The following is a 17,249-nucleotide window of genomic DNA, read 5'->3' as shown; positions in this document are numbered from 1 at the left end:
CCTTGAAGCTGGGCTCGTCTGTCCCAGGCTGCAAGCAGATGGCCCTTGAGCTGGGGGCACCAGCCACTGTGACAGTGGCCCCCTAGTGGCCCCCTGTGTCAGTGTGTGGAGCATTCCTGAGGAGTGGTGACCGTAGTTGGGAAACCCCAATTTGAGGTACCCCCACACTATCCAAGGGGATGGATTTGTGAAAACTCGGATCCAACGCTCCAGCTCCCAACGACTGGTCAGACTGGTGGCCAGTGTGCGCTTGGTCACCCCCAGTGAAGGCAAACTCACTACTGCTCACAGCTGCTCCTCTCAACCCATTTGGAGGCCTGATGGTTAGAGGTGATACTGGATCTTAAATAGAGGGTCAGTGGACACATCCTGTGTGATACGGGGGTACTGAGAGAGGACATTGTCCCTCCGCACACAGCCTATATGGTAGGCAGCAGAGGCCTAGACACCTTAGGGCGTGCAGAGAGTGTGACGTTGGGTGCTGAGGAGGGTGCTGGGGGTTGGGGCATGAAAGGCAAGAACTGAGCAGTGGCCAGCAGGGATGTGCTATGTGTGTCTGTGTCAGTTTGTGTGCATGCTTGTATGTGCACATGTGCAGACCTGTGTCCTATACATGCACACCTACAACATATGTGTGTGTGTGTATACATGTGGGTGAGTGTGTGAGGTCACAGGAGCTGTTCCTGTGTGATGCAGAGGTCAGGCATCAGCAGGTGAGCCCTGGCCTTGAAGCGAGGGGTCTGTTGAGTCCATAGCTCAATTCCCACCTGCTTACCTCAATGAGTCCTCTCTGCACTCTCCTTTGCCCACACAGTGGAGCTGGCCCCTTGTCCCCCGCAGGTTGCTGGAGAGACTCAAAAAGCCACGTGTTGGGTGGTTCTCTCTCACAGTGATAGCTGGACCTGCTCATGTGCTGATCCGCCCTTAGTGCAATGTCCGAACCTCGACACTCACAGTCTTGAGTCCACTTGGTTGGTGGGCTGTGCTTCTCTTGCTCACCGCACCACCAGGGCACAGAGAGCAGCAAGGTCCGTCCTGTCCTTGAGGTCTGCCGGAGAGGCGTCTTCGCTGGCTCTCACCTCTGCAGCAGCTGCCAGTCAAGGAGCTGGGCCCTGCCAGCAAGAGCATGCCCAGGACTCCAGGGTGCACCTCCTAGGCCCTGGGAACCCTGTTGGCATTCGACCTGGCCTAGGGCAGGCTCTCTAGAAGGCTCCCACTGCAGGACTCGGAGTCTCTTCAAGGCACACCCCAAAGGAGCCTGCAGTGGGTTGGACAGGCTCCCTGGCCAGGCGTGCTGGTTGCCACACTGAGCAGTACACCTGTGCAGGAGCCCACTGGCTCTGTCTCCAGGCTGTGTCAGGGCAGTGGGTCACCTCTCAAGGGGCCCTCAGCAACCCTGGTGCCAAGCGGTGGTTCCAGCACCCTCCAGAAATCCACAAGGCAATGGAGCGAGAGTGTGACAAGATTACAGACACCCGTTGCCACCCCTTTCCAGGCAGCACCAAGCTGCAGCTCACGCCTGGTGCTTCCCTATTCAGCGTGTGCTGACGGTGAACTGACATGCAGTCCTAACGCCAGCACCTGTGGCTGTGGTCTTACTTGGATATAGGGTCTTTGTAGGTCAAAGGGAGGTCACTAGGGTGGCCCCTCTCTGATGACTTGTGTTCTGATAAAAGGTGAAATTGGACACAGACACACACAGACAGCTAATGAGGTGAAGGCACAGGGAGAATGCCACGTGAAGCCGACGGGTCGGTGACGCATCTATGAGCCGAGGATGTGGCGGCTGCCGGAGCCAGCCTGGGAGAGCCGGAGAGCAGGGGCGGAATGGATGCTCCCTCACAGCGCTCAGAAGGAACCAGCCCTGCCCACACCTGGCCACCGGACCTCTGGCCTCCTGAGCTATGGGAGAATCCATTTGTGTTGTGGAAGCCACATAGCTGTGGGGTTTTTTTTATAGTCGCCCAGGACACTCACCCCGACAGCAGCCCTTGCTGTCCCCTACTTGCTGTGAGGGCCCACCTGGTCAAGAAGAACTAACAAAGCACAGCACCACAAACCCACACATCAAATGTGCTCAGAGATTCTAGAAAAATGCCACATTGGTGCTGCTTGCACTTCCCAGTGGCCTGTTCCTGTGCCTGCCCCTCCTCTCTAAGTGTGTCCAGAGGTTTGATAGCATAGACACGTGGGGAGGCGCAGGCCCACCAGACAGCCTGCTGGTGCCTGCCTCTCCTGCTCCTCACTCGGAGGACCCTAAGCCAGGAGCCCAGCTGCTGGCCGGACCCGTGGCTGTGAAGGCTGCACTGGGAGGAAACCAACCTGTTCCAGCCCACCTTGTTCCCACTGGCTCGCCTGTCCTTTTCCTCGGCTGAAGCCCAGGCTGTGGCCCAGAGGCCAGCCTCCCCCAGTTGCTTCTGACTGACTGAGAGTGAGCGTCTAGAGATGCGTCCCGAGGCTGATTGCGGGAGGGCGCCTCGGACCCCGTCCACCAGGATGCCTTGTCAAGAGCGGGTTTAAGGCCCTTCTCCCGTGAGCGCGCTCACTGCAGCTGTGTCATGAGGAAGTGTCCCTCCTCACACCAGACCCCAGGGGCAGAGGCATCCTGTCCCCCACACGGGACTTGTCAGGGTACCTCAGTAGGAGGAGTCCATGGCTATGGCATGTCAGGCTTTTCATCCCTTGTGACAAGTTCTTGGAATTTCTTTCTTCCTTCGGGAAATGGGGCAGTAATTTCGCCCTGTCCCTCCTGGGCATCAGGCACCACACCCAGGGGGTTGAGGGGGGCCACAGCCCTGTGTAGCAGGTGTGCGGGGCCCCTGATGATGAGGGGAAGCAGGCACTTGTTTCCTGGTGCCAGGCCCCTGGACACATGTGTACTTCCTGCAAGGACCCGCCCAGGGTCCCACACACCCAGGCTGAGCCGAGACCGCCAGGAGGCTGCTCAGGAGGCACGGCTGTGTCCAGTCTGCCCTGTAAGTCCTCCCTGAGCCCGGAGCTGGTGGCCAGTTCTCGGGAGCCCTGAGCTACTGAAGGGAACCCAGCCTGGGCCCGGGGCCCTGTGCTGCAAGTGTCCTTCCTTTAGGCGGCCTGGCTGCTTGTTCCCTTCCTAGCAAGATAAGTCCCAGATACCAGCAAACAAAGAGGCACTTTCTAGGAGCACCTAACATGAACAAAAGCAAATGGCACCTCCAGCTGGGTACACTTCAGGGCAAAGGCCTAAGGGGACCCTGAATGTAAGGACTGCTTGGCTTTGTGCGGAGGAGACAAGCTGCCAGGGACTGTCAGTCCCTGCGTTTGTCCTAGGGAGTGACCCTAGCTTCAGGAACTCCCATCACAAAGCAGGGGGCCCTGTGTCTGAGCCCACACGCTGGGCCAGGGGGAAACCTGGGACGCAGCCGGGTGGCAGCGCTGGCTCCGGCTGCCCTGTGGCTTTGTGGTGGGACCTGGGGAAGGACACGAGGGGCTGGCCTGGGTGTTTGGCTCCTACCCCAGCTGCAGTCTAGGCCCCCGTCCTCATTGGGAAGCTCTGCTTCAGATTTTATCCAAAGTAAGAGGAGGCTGCTGGTGCGGCAGCTTCGCCCTGAGGTGCCCCCTGATGCCTCACTGCATGCAAGGCTGCCGGTCTAGGCCTCACACGCCTCCCCCCATGGGGTTCATGCAGATGCTCTCTCCTGGGAAGGCTGTCTTGGACGTTGGTTTGGAGCAATGGTGTGGCTGGCATGGTCCATATGTTCCCACAGGCCTGTGTGTGCCCTGTGTCCCCATTTGCCCTGTGTGTGCTGTGTGCTCCGTGTGGCGGTCTGATCCCATCTGGCCCCATCACCCAGCCATCTCCCTGATGGGTGGACAGCAAGCAAGGGCATGGTGAAGTCAGGACCTGCTGAGATGCTCTGTAGCCACCTCCAGGGCTCCTGGGCACCGAGGGCCATGGCGACTGAGTGGCCTGGGCCTGTGGGAGCAGCACCGTCCTGTCCCCCAGGAGGCGGTGGGGGGTGCTGACCGGGTGTGGACAGGCCTGGCCAGTGGCCGAGTGGTGAGCACGCATGCTGGCACCAGCCCTGCGATAAGGTTTAAGGCCTAACTGGAGGCAGGACACATGCTCCCTTGGATGGCCCAGAACCACAGACTGTGTCCAGGCAGCTCTGGGGGAAGAACGGACAAGGGTCCTGGCTCAAGGAAGGCTTGGCTGGCTCTGGAGGAGGTTACTATTGGGTTGGCCAAAGAGTCTGTTACGTTTTTTCCGTAAAAGACACATTTTTCATTTTCATCAATAACTTTACTTACTTGGATATTCCGAGTGTGTTGGCTATCTCCCACTATCAGCTTCTAGTGGGCAGAGGCCAGGGGTGCTGCCAAACATCTCCCAGTGCATCAGGCAGCCTCACAGCAAAGAATTACTTGGCCAAACTGTCAGTAGTACCAGGAAACTTCGCAAACCACTTTTGACACATTTGATCAGTCACAGCACCTTCTCCATACACTGCACAAATCTTTTTTTGTTTCAGTTGTTACCTTTCTTAAAATAATGAAGCATAATACACCAAAAATATTGCCTATCTTCTTCCATCTTCAATATTAAAATAGCGGCACAAAAATTCACCAATTTTAATATTTTTTAAATGCACACTGATATGACGGCTGCCACAATACAATCTAGCAAAATTGTTTTGAATGAAGTTAAAGACAACCAAGCCCAGCTAGACCCACTGTATGCACAAAGTTAAACGAACTTTTTGCCAACCTCATACCTAGAGCGTCAGGTGCCAGGGAGGTTCCCGGGAGGAGGGCGGTGCCGGGTTAGAGGGCAGAGCAGAGATGGGGCAACAGGAGGGAGTGACTGTCAGCACTGCCCCAGCTGGCTCCACATCCCCTGAGGAGCTGGAAGGCTCTGGTCCTTCCCTCTCAGTGAGGCTGGGGAAAGTGGCCTTGTGTCCCAGAGTCTGGTGGCCAGTCGGCAGTGTGGGGTGGGAGGGCCTCATGGCAGCCAAGGCCCTGGGGTTCTAGCCGTCTGGCCTCCTGTGAGGGGACCCTAGCTGCCGCACCACCCTGCCTCTCCTGTCAGCCCCAGGGGCGCCTGGGGCAGGACCCAGAGAGCTCCTCCGGGGCACACTGCACCCGGGCTACCTCTAAAGGCCACGGAAAGGGCAGGCTGGCAGGCGGCTCTGGGGCTCCCTGGAACCTGGCACCCTTGGCCAGCGGGGTCCAAGACTGGTCGGAGGGAGGGTGTCTCCTAGTGAAGGCGTCTGAGGCCGACTGCTTCCAAAGGGGGTAACTGCAGACCACGTCACACTCCCCTCGGGCTTGTGGAACCTTCTCGCCCTGCCCTGCCACAGCTGTAAGCTCAGGAGACCCAACTCCCCAGAGGAGTGGTCCAGAACACAGGCCTGCTTGGGTAAACAGCCTGGTGACAAATGGACAAGAGCGAGGCAGGTGCAGGGCTCAGCTCTGATGACCAGCCGCCAGGATCCTGGCCGGCAGGTGATTCTTGCCAGCTTTGAAAGGCCCACGGTGACTTGGGGAGCTGCAGAGGCTGTGGCACCGATGGTGGCCCCGGAGTGCAGTCCCTAGGTGGGGGCTGCTGTGGAGGAAGGCAGGGTGCCAATGTCTAAATGGCTCTTTGTGATCCTCTAGTGGCTGAGGCTCAGGGGCCAAGGTTACATTTGGGGGCACCAGGCAGGCTATTGGGTTGGCTGCAGAGTGCCAAGAGCCAGCAGCAAGGAGAGTAGCTGCTGGAAGGGGACTGTAGGGCTGTGGGGCTTTGCCCCAAGGGCACCCTGAAGACCACCACGGCCTACTCTGGGCCCCAGAACAGGCCCCATTCTGACCAGGCTTGGCCAGGGAGCCTGGGTAGGTGCCCAGCCAGCCTGCTGGCCTCCGTGAACCCTGTCCTAGGACCAAGAAGGAGGTGAAAGCCACCAATACCCAGCAAACCTTTGCCTGGGTTTTTCACAAGGGACCAGATGCAGTTCAAGAACTTGCTCTGACAGAGGCAGAAACAGGCCAGGGTGTGAGGGGTGAGGGCTGAGAAACCCCCAGTGCCCTCAGGAAGCACTGTGCTCACAGGAGGACCTGGTCTTCCCAGTGACCGCTCGTGGCCGAGGCTGACAGGGCCTAGGAGGGGTGGGCAGGGTGCTGGCCCACGGTGCTCCTCCTGGCCCTGCGTGCTCTCCACGGTGGCCCTGGAGCCAGCTCCACTCTGAGCTGGAGCTGTCTGGGGACAGAAACACATTCGCAAAGGCAGGCTGTGGTGACTATACACCAGCCCTCTGCTTTCTAAAAGAGTTTACTTATTTTTAGAGAGTGGGGAAGGGAAGGAGAAAGAGAGGAGAAAGAAACATTGATGAGGGAGAGAAACATTGACAGGAGAATTATCGATCTGTTGCCTTTCATAAGCACCTTGACCAGGGAGCAAGCCCACAACCCAGGCATGTGCCCTGACCGGGAATCAAACCAGTGACCATTTGGTTTGTGGGATGACGCCCAACCAACTGCACCACACCGGTCAGGACTGGTCCTCTGCTTTTTATATTCACAGAATGAAACCCACCAGGCTGCTATAGATGCTTTGAAACATTTTATTTAAATTTTTTAAAAAGACAGCAATAATTTATGCCATGAACCAAACAAGACAAGCATTTCCCGGTCCAGCCCACTATTGCACAGGCCGCCCCAAGGTCTACCACCGCTGGGGGCGGCAGAGGGTGGCCAGCTTTGGAAAGGTGCCAGCTTCAGCCGAGACCCCAGGCAGAGGGCTCACACAGCCCAGCAGCCACAGAAGTGGCCAAGGTGCTGGGGTTTCTCCCAGGTCGTTATCAAAGGGAAATGACGAACCCACCGCAGGAACCCTGGAAAACGCGGAGACAACCTGGGACGGGGCCCCCTCCATCCTGTGCGCACAAGCAAAACTCATGGTTCGTTCTGGCTCCAGCATCTGCCCCCTCTTTCCTTCCCTCCCCAGCTTGATCCCTCAACTGTTTTCGATTTTTTTTTAAAAATATAATTTTGTAAATGTTCCATAAAAATACTATTGTTCCTAGTCAAACACAGATATTGCAATATGAAGAGTAACTGCGTTGTCTCTGCTCTATAAAATGTGAAAAGGCTATCACACTGGAATATATAGAAAAATGCTGGAATTCCTAGGTATCACAAAGCCAGTACCGGGCGCACAGGGGCAGCGCTGCCAGACGCTGGCAGCCGGCCGGGTGTCGCCGGGGCTCCCCCTCCGCACAGGAAGGACGTCATGGCTTTGAGAGAGACAGGCAGCTGACTGCTCTCAGTCCCGAGGGGCCGACCCTGAGAGGGCCGCCTGCGTGGCCCCAAGCACCGAAGAAACCAGCCATGCTCGGCCAGGAGCACAGGCGGCCATCCTCTTGATGGCGAGGGGACAGTGGTCTCTCCTGGGCCCTGGCGATCTTGAGTACCACCTCTCCTCTGAGAGGATGGAGGCCCCACCTGGCCCACAAAGCGCATCCGAGTGCAGGTGCCGGGCCAGAGAGCAAGCACGCCCCGTCCCTCGAGGCCAGAGGGGTGGGTCCCGGCAGCGGGGCTGTGCCTTCAGTTCTCGGAGAGAGACAGGGCCAGGGCAGCCTGGAAGGCGGCTTCCTCGTCGATGCTGTAGTCCTGGAAGACAGGGAGTGGAGATGGGCCGGGGCTCACGGGCTCAGGCAAGAGGGCCGGCTGTGCTAGCGACCTCTCAGGACCACTTCCTCTGTCCAGCCACCCCAAACGGACCAGCAGTACCACTTCCTGTCTCTCCACCTCCTTTCAGGATGACCCGGGACAAGAATGAGGCCCTGGATAGTCATGTGGGGTCACGGGATCATCACGGTCACGCACCGAAAGCTCTGCTGGAGGTTGAAGTGCTGCCCACATGTGGGGTATCGGGCTTCCCCCAGGTTCCCAACCCCGAGGGCTGCACAGGGTCCCTGCAGCTGCTCAGGGGACACTTCGTCCAGCGGACACCTTGCCCAGTGGAACTGTGGGAGGGGCAGACACTCGGAGAAAGAGCTGTCCTTTTGCCTCAGATGTGAAAACCGGGGTTCTGAGATGAGCAGAGAAGCCAGAGAGCTGCATGCCTCTAACCTCCAGGAGGCCGGGGGCAAACGGGAGCACAGGTGACTGTCCCACACAGCCCGGGCACCTGCGGCCAGCAGGGACAGGATGACAGGGCTGGGTGGGGCGGGGTTGAGCAGGAGGAGGAGCCTGCGTGGTTCCAGCCCAAGCAGGTGGGAGAGGGAGAATGAGCTGGAGGTTTTCCGGGTGGTGAACTCCCTCCGGCTTCTCTCCGACAAGCACTCAAGGCCAGTCTGTCAGCCTCCACGGGGCTCTCTGTGCTGGCAGGGCTCGGGAGACAGTGTCCTGTGACAGCCACTGTACCCGTGGCCGCCTCTCCCAGAGAAGCTCCCCTACTCCCCCAATGTGAAGAGAACTTGTGGTGAGAGACCCCAAAAAGCCAAGGAGCCCCCCTGAAATGCTCTGTGAAGCTCCAGGGCCCCTGAGGCCCTCCAGCGGCCCCAGGGCCTGACTGCCACGAGCACCCAGCCTGCTGGCGGCTCCCACAGAAACCCAGGGGGCCTCTGTGTGCTCAGCTCCCTTTGAATCGTGGGTCTAAGGCTGGTTAAGGGCGGGGGAGAAGGAGGCAAGACACGTACCACGAAGGTGTCGTAGGAGAACTTGTGCCTGTGGAGCAGGTGCTGCAAGAAGTTGGCACTCTTGTAGCTGGGGTCACCCCAGGGCATCGCTGAGCAGATGGGACACACCTAAAACAGGGGTGCTGAGGTGAAGGCGAGCCGGAGTGGAGAGGCCCCCGCCCCGGGATCCCAGGAAGGCAGTGTGGGTAGACAGCGGGACTCAGGCACCCAGGCAGGCGGGCAGCAGGCGCTCACCACGCGGTTGGGATCGCTGCGGTGGTTGTCCACACAGTGCTTCACCAGCTCCTGCTGGTCCAGGTTGCGGGCGCCGCAGTAGGGGCAGGCAAAGGTGGACCTGTTGGGGACAGAACTGGGGCAGGAAGCAGAGGGGTGAACGATGGCCTTCCTGGGCACTGCCAACCTTCTTGAACCCTGGCCCCACTTGCCCCAACATAGGTGTGTCCTGCTCTGCCTTGGGTAGCGGGTGAGAAGGAGGCCCAGCCAGAGGGGAGTTGGGGCAGCTGGGGCCATGGGCTGAGTGCAGCGCACCGCTCTCTGGCCTCCATCACCACCCCTGCCTGCTCCGGTCGTCCTGCCCCGGAGACCACCCCATCACTGTCCTCACACTCCACCGCTCCTCCTTCCCCATCAGGAGACCTTGGCTGTCATGGGACCCTCTGCCCTGCTCCCCTGCACACCCCATTGCAACTTCTCTGGAGCCGACTGCCACCTCACGCACTCCCAGTCCCTCTCCTCCCCCGACGTGGCTGGGAAAGCAGGTTGAGGACAGGCCGCCTGCCCTGAGAGGTGGCATCTGTCCAGACCCAGCTTTTCTGGGGTCAGCGCTCCCCTGCTGGGAGGTGATGCATGAGCCTGGCATGGAACCTCTGGGGTTCCCCTTCCTGCAGGGTAGTGAGGCTCCCCCAGAGGAAGTGCAGAGCCCCCCACCTCGTCAGGGTGGAGCAGCGCTGCCCCCACCTAGTGATGCAGACCAGGAGCTGCTCCAACAAGGGACAGGGCCTCTGAGGGCCTCTGGCGGGGGAGCCTACCTGGGAATGGGCTGGGATGTGGGCACCACAGGGACAAACTTGGGACAGTTGGCCATCTGCTCCTGGACCTTCATGCAGGAGGAAACGTGCACCCTCATCTTGGCCAGTGTCACCTGTGAAGACAGGCAGGGTGGGTGTCAGGCCGTCGGGGGTGGGGGGCAGGAAAAGCCTCAGGCTCTGTTGGACCAGAGAACAGTCAGCAAGCAGGTCCTGCTCCTGCCGTTCACAGCCTAGTGGCTCAGTGAGCAGACGCTGGGGCTTCTCTCGGGGGTGCAGCATCTGCTGGAGAAAAGGTGCTGAGGAAAGGAGATGGACTTTCGACCCAGCAGTGGGTGCTCCCTGCTTTAGCCGGGACCTTGCAGGTGGCTGGCGCCAGCCACCAGCTCCTGAAAGGGAGGACACCCCCACTGGGGTCTCCGGGGAGCTGAGGGCAAAGATGGTCCCTGGGGGAACGGGAAGGTAGGGTCATTCAGGAAAAACGTCCCTTGTAACAGGAACCAATGGGTCAAATTCATTTAGACCATCGAACAGCGGACAACACTCCTTACCCAAAGGCACCAAACCAAACACAGCACAACCTTGTCCTCAGCTGCCCGAGCCACAAACTCTAGGGGCAGTGGGGGTGGGCGGAGTTGTCCCAGGTCAGACCGGAGTAGGGGGGAGGTGAGAGTTGACAAGGACCCTTGCTCAGCCCTCCCTGAGATGCGGACACCACCTTCCCGCCATGTTGCCTATGCTGAGGCTGGAAGGTAAACATTTCACAGATAGGGAAGCAGTTCACGGAACTGAGGAAGCAGCCAGGGACACAGCTGCCTCCGTGAGTGCAGGGAACAGTCCCCAGGGCTGAGGCCTGACCCAGCGTCTGGGGTGACAGTGCAGACTTTCAATACCAGCTCTGCCCAGGGCTGGGGGACATGGAGCGAAGGGCAGGGGTTCTGTGAGCTTGAAGGAAGCGCCAGTAGCCCCTCCCAGAGATCCTCAGGGCAGCTCAGGAAGTTCAGACCTTTGACCTTTAGGGCAAAGCAATCAAGGGCTGTTTTTCCACTGTGCTAAATTAGTAGAACTTGTTAACCAGAGAGATGGCTAAGTCTTAAAATAAATTCAAACTCAGTTCCTGCTCTGTCCACCAGGAGGAGGCCCCCCAGGCGTGGAGGAGCAGTGGGTGCAACGACAGCGGTGGGGTGGGCTCCAGGGCAGCACGCCCGAGGCAGGCCGGGGAGGGTGGCAAGGCCACAGAGTGAGGCGCTACATTCAGCCCATGGCCCCAGCTGCCCTCCTCTCCCCTGCGTCAATGCCTGCAGTGGGCAGTGGATCCCTGGAGCGTCAAGGCTGTGTCTGGGGTGGGTTTCAGCTCAGCCCGTGTCCCTGTATCGGCTACAGTGCACACAAGCAACCCAGAGCCCAGGCCAGGCAGTGGAGTCGGGTGTGGGGGGTGCAACATGGGACAAGAGGCAGGGCCATCTAGAAATGCCTCGTGCTGTGCGGGAGGGGCCGAGCAGAGCTGCAGGGTTCTCAACTGGAAGGGGAAGAGCCCAGCTCCTTTGCTGGAGGGCAGAACCAGGGCCCCAAGCACTCAAAATCCTCTTCTGGCCCTGACAGGTGTGGCTCACTTGGCTCAGTGTTGTCTTGCAAAGTGAAAGGTCCCTGGTTCGATTCCCTCAGGGTACACGTGGGTTTGGGGTTTCAGCCCCTGGTTGGGGTGTGTGTGAGAGGTAACCAATCAGTGTTTCTCTCACATACATCGATGTTTCTCTTCATCTCTCTCTCCCACCATTCCCCGCTCTCTAAAAATAAATAAAATCTTAAAAAAAAAAAAAAAGCTGTCTCCTGGACCCAGGAAGCTGTTTGGGGTGGGGTACCTTCTTGTTGCAGCCCCGGCAGGGTGCCTTATAGGATGAGAGCTGCTTCTCCACCTGGGCAGCCTTGTCCACCTTCTTGGGGTCGAAGGGCAGGCGGCACAGCGGACAAAGGGGAGACGGAACCTGCAGGCACGGCTGGAGGCACTCCCCGCAGAACCTGCAGTGGGGCAGGGGACATGGGCCCGAGGTCACAGGCCGGCCTGCTCCAGCCTCCGCAGGGCAACTCACCTCTGCTGTCAACTGGGAGTTTCTGGAGACAGTCACTCCTGAGCCTGGGTCCCACTGGCTGGATGGGCACCATCTGGCTGAACAATGACCCCAGGTCCTCTCCTAAGAGCCCCAAGAGCCCCTCCACCGCATCCTGGAACTGGGCAGAGCTGTGGCTGTGGCTCTCTAGGACCTGTGCTGGCCCCACTGCCCTGTTCCCGGCAAGAGCTCTGGCTGTAGGAGGAGGCCAGGCTCGGCCTGCCTATCTCACTGCCACGTGGTACCTACAGCTCAGGGGGCTCAGAGGACTAAGGGACAGTACAAGGGACCCTGGAGACCCCCCACCCACTAAACTCTGGGGAGTAAAATCACTAACAATGGTGAGAGAGGAAACTGCAGGGCCCCAGGGAAGCAGGACTCACTGGATGGGGCAGGTGAGCATGAGCATCCATGGAACAGTGACCCCTCCTCAGGCAGGAAGGGCTCCTGACTGGCCTGAATGGAGGACAGTGACAGGAGGGACTGTGCTCGGGCCCCGACTGTTCAGCAGTGATACTCCTGGCCCTGGGCATGCACTTGGGCACCTGAGGCTTCTTGTGGCCCCGAGCTCTCAGCACCATCCCTGGAGGTGCCCCATCCTGTGTGTGCTCATGTGCAGTGAGCCCTCCTGCCCACGCACCCTCAGCTGGAATTCACAACCACCATCCACGCTGCAGAGGAGCAGGCTGCTCATGGCAGGGAGCAGAGCTGGTCATAGGGGGTGAGAGGGGGTAGGCGCTTGACTGCAGGACCACATCAGTCGAGCTTTAGAAAGTGCTGTGGGGACCACGTAGCTGAGACAGAGACCTGGAACCTTCACAGCCCCAGAAAAGCATGCGCTCCATCCCATCACAGGGGCCGGGCCCGATGCATGAGAAAGGTGGCAGCTCTGCAAACTGCAGGGAACCTGCAGGGTGCGCATGCCTCTGCCCCCACCTGAGTATGTCAAGCAGGCCGGGCCACGGTGGGGACACGAGCTGTACAGGACACATGGGCGTGAGAATGTTCCTGAGCGTCCAGACAATGCAGCAAAGCTAAGGAGTCGGGGCCCCTTTCGCCATCATATTTTCACCTCTTTCTCCAAGAAAACCCCAGGCAAGGGGATCTGGAGTCCCTCATGCTACCCAACCCAAGGCCCTCCTCCTACACACTGGCCCTGGTGCTGCCACCACCTGGCCGGCCACCTCTCATGTTAACGTCTGCATGTGAGAGAAGGTCCAGCTAGGCTTTGTCTTGCAGAGTAAGGAGGTGGGCCCCCTGCCACATCCTGCACCGAGGGAGGGCTCGCCAGGCGTCACGGCAGGCACGCAAAGGGGACACCACGCACCCACCCCGGAACTCCAGTGAGGATTCCAGGACTGCCCCTCTCGCCAGTCTCAGCATATGCTTAGCCTAACAGCTGGGGGAAGAAGCCTCTTCCTTCACCCAGTCTCCGGGGGAAAGTGCTGGCGGGACGGTCACAACGTGGAAGCTGAAAAAAGCCCACACGAGTGCTCACTCAGCACCAGTCACAACAGCCAGGTAGAAGGGACCCCGTGTCCAACGACAGGTGTCGGACACGCAGATCGTGGTCTATCTCTGACGGACTACAACTTAGCCATAAGGGAGAGTGTGGGCTGACAGGTGCGACAGCTGGGGGCACCTTGGAAAAGTCACGCTAAGTCAGAGAAGCTGATCACAAAGGACCAGAGTATGATTCCATTCACGTGAACTATCCAGAACAGGCAAACCCACAGAGACAGAAACCAGATTAGTGAGTGTGGGGCTGGCGTACACAGTCTGACTGCTGATGGGGACAAGGTTTCTTTTTTGGGGTGATCAGAACGTACTGACTGCGGCAATGTTACTCAGTGCTGTGGATATACTGTGAACCACTGACTTATACAATTCAAATAAGGCAAGTAGATTTCAATAAAGCTGTAAGAACATGTGCAGAAAGAAAGGACACAAAACCACACGTGGGGACGAGCTGTCAGCATGTCATCAGGAGAACGTAGGGCCTGGTGCAGGCCTCCAGAGGAGCAGGCCTCCGACAAGAGACACAGAGGTTGGGGTGAAGAGTGCCCCACTGTCCTCCAGCAGCAGGCAGGGGAACTTTGGGACTCGTATCAAGAAGGCATACACAGACCCCTGCATGGCCCTGGACTCACCCGCCAGCCCCACAGCATTGCTTGTCTCCATGTCCCAGTCCCTGTGGAGCTAGAGGCAGAACCAGGTGTCCACATAGTAGCTTAGCTCACGGCCTAATTTCCAGCACCATCACCACGGTGCGCTGAGAGCCATGCAGACGAAGAGTGCCCACTTCTCCCACAGACGGTTCCTGCCCACATCTGCCCAAGGGGCTGGTGCTGGACGGCTTCCCAACTGAAGGAGGCAGCTGAGGGGTCTGCTCTCTCAATCAGGCCCGCAGGTACAGCTGCAACAGCATGATGGCCGCTGCATGGACTCCAGGCTACAGCGCAGCACTCAGGTGCACCAGCACAGGCCAATGTTTCAGAGACGCAGGAAGGCAAGCAGGCTGGGCCCCAGGCACCTGGAGCTGTCCTGAGCTAGGAGGATAACTTCCAAAGCCTTCTCTCCATGGTCACTCACTGGCTCATGCCCTGACCCACCTGGCTGGGCTCACCCACTCGAAGATCCAGGTGAGCCACCTGTGGGCCCAGGCCTCCATGGGTCTGAGGCCAGTGCTCTCGGGCAGCTGAGCAGGGAGTGCCAGAAACTCCTGAGGCCTCTGGAACCCCACCCAGAGAAGCCAGCTCGAGGACTTGGGTGCAGCTGGGCAGAGGGCTGTAAAGTCTCATTGGTCTCCAGGGTCTGTATCACTGCTACAAAACTGCAGGGGGAGGGGGCGCTGAAGGTGGTGGGGGGCGTGTGGCTAAGAGGTAGGGCGGGCCTGGCTGCCCAAGCTCAAATCCTGGCTTTGCTGTGACACTTTGGGAGCCTGACTGAGCCTCTCTGTCTCATGCTTCTTGTACTAAGGAATAAGGACAGTACCTGCCTCCCAGGGAGCACTCAGAAAACATCTATTATTATCATTCCTTACAGTTCCCCTTATACATGAGCTTTGTTCTATGATCTCTGTTCATTAACAAATTGTATGTGAGGACACTTAGATGCAGGGACAGGTGTGACAGCACTGAGTAGGGGGGATGACAGAAGAGACAGAGAAGCCAGAGGCAGCCTGGGCTGAACTCTGCCCCAAACAAACACAGGCCTTGGGGGAGGGTCTATGAGATAGTTAGAAACAGCTAAGCAGTTTCTGTTTCCGGATGTGGCTCACTGCCCAGAATGTCCCTTGAGTGTGACAGAAAACTGGCTTCCCCTGGGGCCCCTGGGAAGTTCCTGGGAGCTCTTCCACAGGCTCCACTGAGGGGGATCCTGCTCGAAAGCCCTGTGAACCCTCCTTCTGCCGGGGTACTGACTGTCTGTTCCAGACAGAGCTGCTCTCACCACTAGAAAATTCATGCTGCGGAAGGAAGTTGCTTAGTCAGGTAGCTGTGGGGGGAAACAACCAAACCACCAGCAAGGTTTTCAAAAGTAAAGGCAGAGCCTTTAAATCTTCTTTGCTCATCTGCACACATGTAGTCACAACACTGGGGAAGAAACTTAGAGGAAGTAAGAAGTAGAAACAGAATAGCTAGGAAAACAAGCCAGCAGGGAGAGCATGGGAGTAAGTCTTTTTTAAGGCAGAAGTTGTAGAAAAGGCTCTTGTACGACAAGCCTAAGAAATAGGAGAGGGGTCAGATTATGCAACAGCAACAACAACAACAACAAAAAGATGGGGGAGGGGTGTTTATAAGACATTTCACAATTCTGTGTAGTTCTGTATTCTGGAAACCATGTTGTAAGAAAAGACACGCTTGGAAAATACAAATTTGTGCAGACCAGGAGACTGGAAACAGTGTGGCCCAGAGCTGGGTGAGCACTGGTGCGGAGGGGACACCACCCTAGGCCTAGGGAAGGTCTTCTAAAATTAGAAGCCTTACAGCTCTCTCACTGCTGGACTGAAAGATGCAGAACACACCTTAAAACACATACTGGTATGTGCCTACAAGAAACAAGTCCTGTTCAGAGGCTGCCCCGGTCAAAATGTCACAAGAACCATGAAAAAGTGAGGTGCAGTGCCCTTCGGGACAAACCTGCAGCGCTCTCCTACGCTGCCTGACACGGAGGTGTGGGACAGGAAGTGAAGGCTTCCTGGAACCCGACACCATCTCTGCCACTTCTCTGAGTGATGAGCAGTCACACACCCACCCAGCAGTTCCAATTACCACTTTGTATCGAGAGCCTCCCAAGTCAGCTTGTTTGCAAAATGTTCTAGGGCCTCCCATCAGCCTGGGTGCACCTCAGCTCGGTCCCTTGCAGTGAAAGCCCCACACACTCAGCAGCTCCACTGACAGCCAAGTCCTCTAGCCCCCCTCTCCCCATCTTCCTGATTTCAGTGGGTACTCTGATCTCAGCTCCCTCCCAAACAGGCTGACGATTAGACTTGAGTGCAGCTGTCAGCTGGGAGGAGAGCCACATCCTCAGGTTTCTGTTCCTGAAACCGACCGCAGAAGCCCGCTGTGTGCCCTAGTGCAGCTGGAAACCGTAGCAAGGTGCTTAGCGACTGGTCCCCTGAGGGCCAAGCCTGCCTGGCTGCTTGCTAATCAATATGACCCAAGTTCTCCATCAAAACAAAACATCAGACTCCAAACAAGCCCCTCTCCTAACTTTAGGGAACTCCTCTCCTCAGCAGTCCAGACAATAGACAACAAGTCCGAAAAAGAGTTGACAGTAAAAACTACAGGCATTTATTTACAACTGCCCACTCCAGTCTCCACGGGACCGAATCCAAGGCGACTGGCGCAGAGGTCGCGCCTGCTGCCCTCTGGGTACCCAGGGAGGCCCACCGAGGCCGTCGGCAGCCCCAGGGACGCGGGGACTCCGAACCGGACAAAGTTTCGGTCGCCTCTGTGTGCCGATGAGGTGGTGGGGTCGAGTGCCCGGGGCTGGCGGAGCCTGGGCTAAGGCAGATGCACGCGCCGGGGGCGCAGGGCCGGCGCTGCGTAGGGAGCCCCGGGCCTCCGCCCCCGAGTCTTCCGGGCGCCGGGCTCTCCGGCTGTGCCCGGCGGCCGTGGGCCTCGGGCCCCTCTCGGCTGGGCACAGAACCCTCCCTGCGGCGGAGCGCCGGCCCCGCGGTCGCCCGGAGCACTCACGTGTGGCCACAGCTGCCGATGGCCACGGGCCGGTGGTAGACCTCTAGGCAGATAGGGCAGCTGTACTGAGCCTCCAGGCCGCTGTCACCGCCTGCGGGCCCGCCCGGCGGCTGTCGTTGCTGAGCCGAGGCCACCAGGCTGCGGAACATCGCCATCCCCGGGCCAGGCCCGCCGCCGCCGCCGCTGTCCCGGCCGGCCCGGCCCGGCCCGGCCCGCGCGTCACGGCCGCGACGGCGCTGCGCTGACGTCGGAGAGTCACAG

The 17,249-nt window shown here is 58.7% G+C and overlaps 1 protein-coding gene across 1 annotated transcript; it reads right to left on the bottom strand.

Annotated features, from left to right (window-relative positions):
- Positions 1-6,560: 6,560 nt before the first annotated feature.
- RNF166 (ring finger protein 166) lies at positions 6,561-17,223 on the bottom strand. The gene is made up of 6 exons (XM_045818602.1): positions 16,989-17,223; positions 11,545-11,701; positions 9,686-9,798; positions 8,892-9,006; positions 8,658-8,765; positions 6,561-7,626 (listed from the first exon to the last, which is right to left on the bottom strand). The coding sequence occupies exons 1-6, from the start codon at positions 17,141-17,143 to the stop codon at positions 7,561-7,563; spliced, it is 714 nt and encodes a 237-aa protein (XP_045674558.1). The 5' UTR covers positions 17,144-17,223; the 3' UTR covers positions 6,561-7,560.
- Positions 17,224-17,249: the final 26 nt, after the last annotated feature.

Source organism: Phyllostomus hastatus, unplaced genomic scaffold, assembly GCF_019186645.2.
Source record: "Phyllostomus hastatus isolate PE091 unplaced genomic scaffold, TTU_PhHast_1.1 phas_scaffold_345, whole genome shotgun sequence".
In the NCBI taxonomy this organism is placed as follows: Eukaryota; Metazoa; Chordata; class Mammalia; order Chiroptera; family Phyllostomidae; genus Phyllostomus; species Phyllostomus hastatus.
This window is presented reverse-complemented; position numbering and strand designations above follow the sequence as displayed.

Coding starts and splice junctions, on each gene's coding strand:
- RNF166 (XM_045818602.1), bottom strand. CDS start 17,143: ATGGCGATGTTCCGCAGCCTGGTGGCCTCGGCTCAGCAACGACAGCCG. Junction 9,007..9,685: donor ACATCCCAGCCCATTCCCAG/GTAGGCTCCCCC, acceptor TTCCTGCCCCAG/TTCTGTCCCCAACAGGTCCA. Junction 7,627..8,657: donor TCTCCTACGACACCTTCGTG/GTACGTGTCTTG, acceptor CCTGTCTTCCAG/GACTACAGCATCGACGAGGA.